Source organism: Danio rerio, chromosome 18 (genome assembly GCF_049306965.1).
Source record: "Danio rerio strain Tuebingen ecotype United States chromosome 18, GRCz12tu, whole genome shotgun sequence".
Classification (NCBI taxonomy): Eukaryota; Metazoa; Chordata; class Actinopteri; order Cypriniformes; family Danionidae; genus Danio; species Danio rerio.
In genome coordinates, this window is record NC_133193.1 from 567,501 (window position 1) to 572,500 (window position 5,000).

At 40.7% G+C, this 5,000-nt stretch overlaps 1 protein-coding gene across 3 annotated transcripts in view; it reads left to right on the top strand.

Moving 5' to 3' along the window:
• fbn1 (fibrillin 1) overlaps positions 1–5,000 on the top strand; it is a 92,388-nt gene that overhangs the window by 47,657 nt on the left and 39,731 nt on the right. For all 3 annotated transcript variants that reach the window (XR_012394116.1, XR_012394115.1, XM_073930076.1), the window contains exons 19-26: positions 447–572; positions 656–781; positions 932–1,051; positions 2,032–2,169; positions 2,354–2,404; positions 2,864–2,989; positions 3,231–3,455; positions 4,935–5,000. The exon at positions 4,935–5,000 is cut by the window's right edge and continues 60 nt beyond it. Coding sequence is in view for 1 of the 3 variants with exons in the window: in XM_073930076.1 (XP_073786177.1) it covers positions 447–572; positions 656–781; positions 932–1,051; positions 2,032–2,169; positions 2,354–2,404; positions 2,864–2,989; positions 3,231–3,455; positions 4,935–5,000 (978 nt within the window). In the remaining 2 variants the exon portion in view is untranslated. The remainder of the gene's footprint in view (positions 1–446; positions 573–655; positions 782–931; positions 1,052–2,031; positions 2,170–2,353; positions 2,405–2,863; positions 2,990–3,230; positions 3,456–4,934) is intronic.

Here is a 5,000-nt window from a genome sequence, read left to right on the forward strand (position 1 = left end):
CAAAAAAGACTGATAATGCTATACTTGTGGGGACATTTGGTCTTTATATCGTAATACGATATCGTAATTACAAGCAATAACTGTACATTTAATGTGAAACCACACTGTTATACCACACTGTATAATGACAACACTGGAAATTCTGTTAGAGAATTACCTGTAAATAACCTTTATTGTTTACAGTGTGAGTTTAACCAATGCATATGTCGGGACCTTAAACTGTGAACTATTAATCACTAGTGTTGTTATTCCTTCATAATGCTTAATTGTTGACAAATGAAGCATTAATAAATGCTTAACTAACACTGAAGTAAAGTGTTGCCAAGTAAACTGTTTCATTCAGATATGAATATTAATAATAAAGCCTATGAAGGATATGCAGGGCAATAGAAATGGTCTGACGTGCTCGTGTGTGTGTGTGTGTGTGTGTGTGTTCCTGAACGCAGATATAAACGAGTGTGCTCTGGATCCTGATATCTGCCAGAACGGAGTGTGTGAGAACATGCTGAGAACGTACAAGTGCAACTGCAACGAAGGCTTCGAGGTGGACATCAGCGGGAAAACCTGCGTGGGTCAGTATCAGCGCAGAGCAGAGCCAGAGTCAACGCCTGCAGACGCCTGCCTCACTGTGTGTGTGTGTGTGTGTGTGTTTCAGATGTGGACGAGTGCATGATGAACCGACAGCTGTGTGAGAACGGCCTGTGCAGAAACACACCCGGCAGCTTCACCTGCCACTGCCCCACAGGATACACCTTCCAGCCCGAGACTGAGGTGTGTGAAGGTGGGTCATGACATATACACATACATATACACACACACACACACACACACACACACACACACACACACACACACGTTTAATGTTAGTTGTGGGGTCTGTTTTTCTGGGATCTTTGTGTGCTCCTGACCTTCTGTGTGTGTGTGTGTTCAGACATCGACGAGTGTTTGACCAGCCCGTGTGTGAACGGCGAGTGTAAGAACAGCGCGGGCTCGTTCGTGTGTCTCTGCTCTACAGGAAGCACACTGGACTCTTCAGGAACTCTGTGTGTTGGTGAGTGAGTGAGTGAGCGCATCACTTCCTGTCTGACCACAATACATCATCTGTGTGCTGCAGCCTCGTGAGTGTGTGTGTGTGTGTGTTTGCATAGTAATGTGTGTGTGTGAATGTGTTTGTCTGTGTGTGTGTGTAAATGTGTATGTGCAAGATTGTGTTCATACATGTGTGTGTTTATGTTTGTGTGTGTGTGTGTGTGTGTGTTTGTGTTTGTGTTTGTGTGCACGGTAATGTGTGTGTGTGTGTGTGCATGTGTTTGTCTAAGTGTTCGAACGTGTATGTGCATGATCGTGTACATACATGTGTGTTTTTTTGTTTTTGTGTGTGCATGGTAATGTGTAAGTGTGTGTGTCTGTGTCTGTGAGTGCATTCATGCATGTTTGTGTGCGTGCATGTGTGCATGGTAATGTGTGCGCATATGTGTGTGTGTACGCATTCATGCATGTTTGTGTGTTTGTGTGTGTGTTTGTGTGCATGTGTGCATGGTAATGTGTGTGTGCACATATGTGTGTGTGTACGCATTCATGCATGTTTGTGTGTGTGTGTGTGTGTGTGTGTGTGTGTGCCTGTGATTGTCTGTGTGTGCGAATGTGTATGTTCATGATTGTGTTCATACATGTGTGTGTGTTTATGTTTGCGTGTGTGCATATGTCTGCATGGTAATGTGTGTGTGCGTGCATGTGGATGTGTATGTGCATGTCCATTCCTGTGTGCATGCGTGTGTGTGCATGTGTGTCCATAGATGTGTGTGTTTGTTTGTGTCGGTTTGTGTACCTGTGCATATATGTGTATGGTAATGTGTGTGTGCATGCGCATCTGTGTGTGCACGCATGTGTGTGTATGTGTGTGTGCGCATGTATCTATGTGTCTGTGTCCGTGTGCATATAAATGTGTGTGTGTGTTTTTGTGTGTGCATGTATCTGTGTGCATACATGTATGTGCATGTGTTCATGTGTGTGTGTGTGTGTGTGTTTCAGAGACCACTAAGGGCACGTGTTGGCTGAAGGTGGTGAACGGTCAGTGTGAGATCAACATTAATGGAGCGACGCTGAAGTCTCACTGCTGCTCTACACTGGGGGCCGCCTGGGGTTCCCCCTGCGCCAAATGTGAAGCAGGTGACTGACCTGCACTCACTGCAGCACATCTGACCCTCACTAGAACACTGACCCTCAGTCTAGTGCACTACAATGATGAAGACTAGCTCAGATCCTAATTACACTGAAGTAGTGAAGCTGAGCGTGTTTGTGGAGTGACCCGTGTGTGTGTGTCTCTGTGTGTGTGTGTGTGTGTGTGTTTCAGATGCATTCTGCTCCAGAGGTTACGCTCGTGTGAAGGGAACCATCTGTGAAGGTGAGACTCACATCAGTAAACACAGTGAACATCAGTTCAGCACTGCAGTCTCACTCACCTGCTGTCTGTCTGTGTGTGTGTGTGTCTGTGTGTGTCTGTGTGTATGTATGTGTGTATGTCTGTGTGCATGTGCATTCGTGTGTATGTGTGTGTACGTGTGTGTGTTTGTGTGCATGTCTGTGTTCGTGTGTGTGTATGTCTGTGTGCTTGTATGTCCGTCTGTGTGTGTGTGTGTGTGTGTGTGTGTGTGTGTGTGTGTGTGTGTGTATGTCTGCATGTGTGTGTTTGTGTATGTCTATTTGTTTGTGTGTTTATGTCTGTGTGTGTGTGTGTGTGTGTGTATGTCTACATGTGTGTGTTTGTGTATGTTCATGTGTTTGTGTGTATGTCTGTGTGTTTATGTCCATGTGTGTGTGTGTGTGTGTGTGTGTGTGTGTGTGTGTGTGTGTGTGTGCACAGATGTGAATGAGTGTGAGGTGTTTCCAGGCGTCTGCATTAATGGGAAGTGTGTGAACACCGACGGCTCGTTTGTGTGTCAGTGTCCCACTGGAATGACAGTAGACTCTTCCGGAAGGACCTGTGTTGGTGCGTGAGATACACAACACACACTTCTGAAATCCCTGATCTTAATATATTCATGTATTCATGTATGTTCATGTGTTTGTGAATGTGTGTGTTTGTTATGCATGTTTCTGTATCATTGTGTGGGTGTGTGTGTGTGTATATGTATGTGTTTTCGCATGTATATGTGTGTTTGTGTGTGTTTGTGTGTGTGTGTGTGTGTGTGTGTGTGTGTGTGTGTGTGTGTGTGTGTGTGTGTGTGTAGACCTGCGCACTGAGCTCTGTTACCTCACACACATTGATGAGCGCTGTGGATCTGCGATTCCCGGCCGTCACCGTGTTGACGCCTGCTGCTGCTCTGTGGGCGTGGCCTGGGGGCCGGAGTGTGACGAGTGTCCGGAGAAGGGAACGCCGGAGTACACTCAGCTCTGCCCTCGACCGGGATTCTCCCACCGCGGGGACTTCATCAACGGGAAACCCTTCCTTAAAGGTCAGCGCACTCATTCATTCACTCATTCACCCATTTGTGCATTCATTTGTTTATTTGTGCATTAATCTGTTCATTAATTTATTCATTTATTCACCTGTGCATTCATTCATTTACTCATGCATTTGTTCATATATTTTCTCATTTGTGCGTTTATTCATTCACCTGTGCATTAAATAATTCATTCATTCATTCATTCATTCATTCATTCGTTCATTCGTTCGTTCATTCATTCACCTGTGGATTCATTCATTTACTCATGCATTCGTTCATTAATTTTCTAATTTGTGCATTCATTCATTCATTCATATCTTTGTGTGTTCCTTTGTACATTTTTTTTGCATTTATCATTCATTCATTCATTCGTTCATTCATTCACCTGTGGATTTATTCATTTACTCATGCATTCGTTCATTAATTTTCTCATTTGTGCATTCATTCATTCATATCTTTGTGTGTTCCTTTGTACATTTATTTTGCATTTATCATTCATTCATTCATTTATTAATTTATTAATTTATTAACATGTGAATTGATTAATCACTTGATCAATTAAGTAATTAATTAATTTATTTATTTATGTAATTAATTCATATCTTTTTATGTTCAGTTGTACATTTATTTTGCATTCATTCATTTATTTATTTATTTATTTATTTAACCCTTCATTCACCTGTGCATCATTCATTCATTCATTCATTCATTTGTTCATTCATTTTCTCATTTGTGCATTCATTCATTTATTCAATCATTCATTCATTCATTCAATTATTTATATCTTTGTGTGTTCGTCTGTACATTTATTTTGCATTCACTCATTCATTTATTAATTTAATCATTCATTCACCTGTGCATTCATTCATTTATTTGTTCAATAATTTCTCATTTGTGCATTCATTCATTAATTTATTAATTTAATCACCCATTCACCTGTGCATTCATTCATTTATTTGTTCATTCATTTTCTCATTTGTGCTTTCATTCATTCATTCATTCATTCATTCATTCATTCATTTCTTTGTTTGTGTTTTCATTTGTACATTCATTTTCCATCCATTCATTCATTTATTCATTTAATTATTCATTCACCTGTACATTGATTCATTTATTCATCCATTCATTTATTTTTTCATTCATTTTCTCATTTGTGCATTTATTCATTAATTTGGTGTAAATTTATCCATTCATTCATTTATTCCTTTGTTAATTTTTTTTCATTTTTTGCATTCATTTTGCATTCATTCGTTCATTCATTCATTCATTCATTCATTCATTTACTCACTCACTCACTCACTCACTTATCCATCCATCCATCCATCCGTTTGTTCGTTCATTCATTCATTCATTCATCCATTCATTCATTTACTCACTCACTCACTCACTCACTCATCCATCCATCCATCCATCCATCCATTCATTCATTCTTTTGTTTATTTGTTCTTTCATGTTTAAGACACCTGAGTGTTGTGTGTTTGTCCTCAGATATAAACGAGTGTAAAATGATCCACAGTCTGTGCACAAACGGCCGCTGCAGGAACACCATTGGGA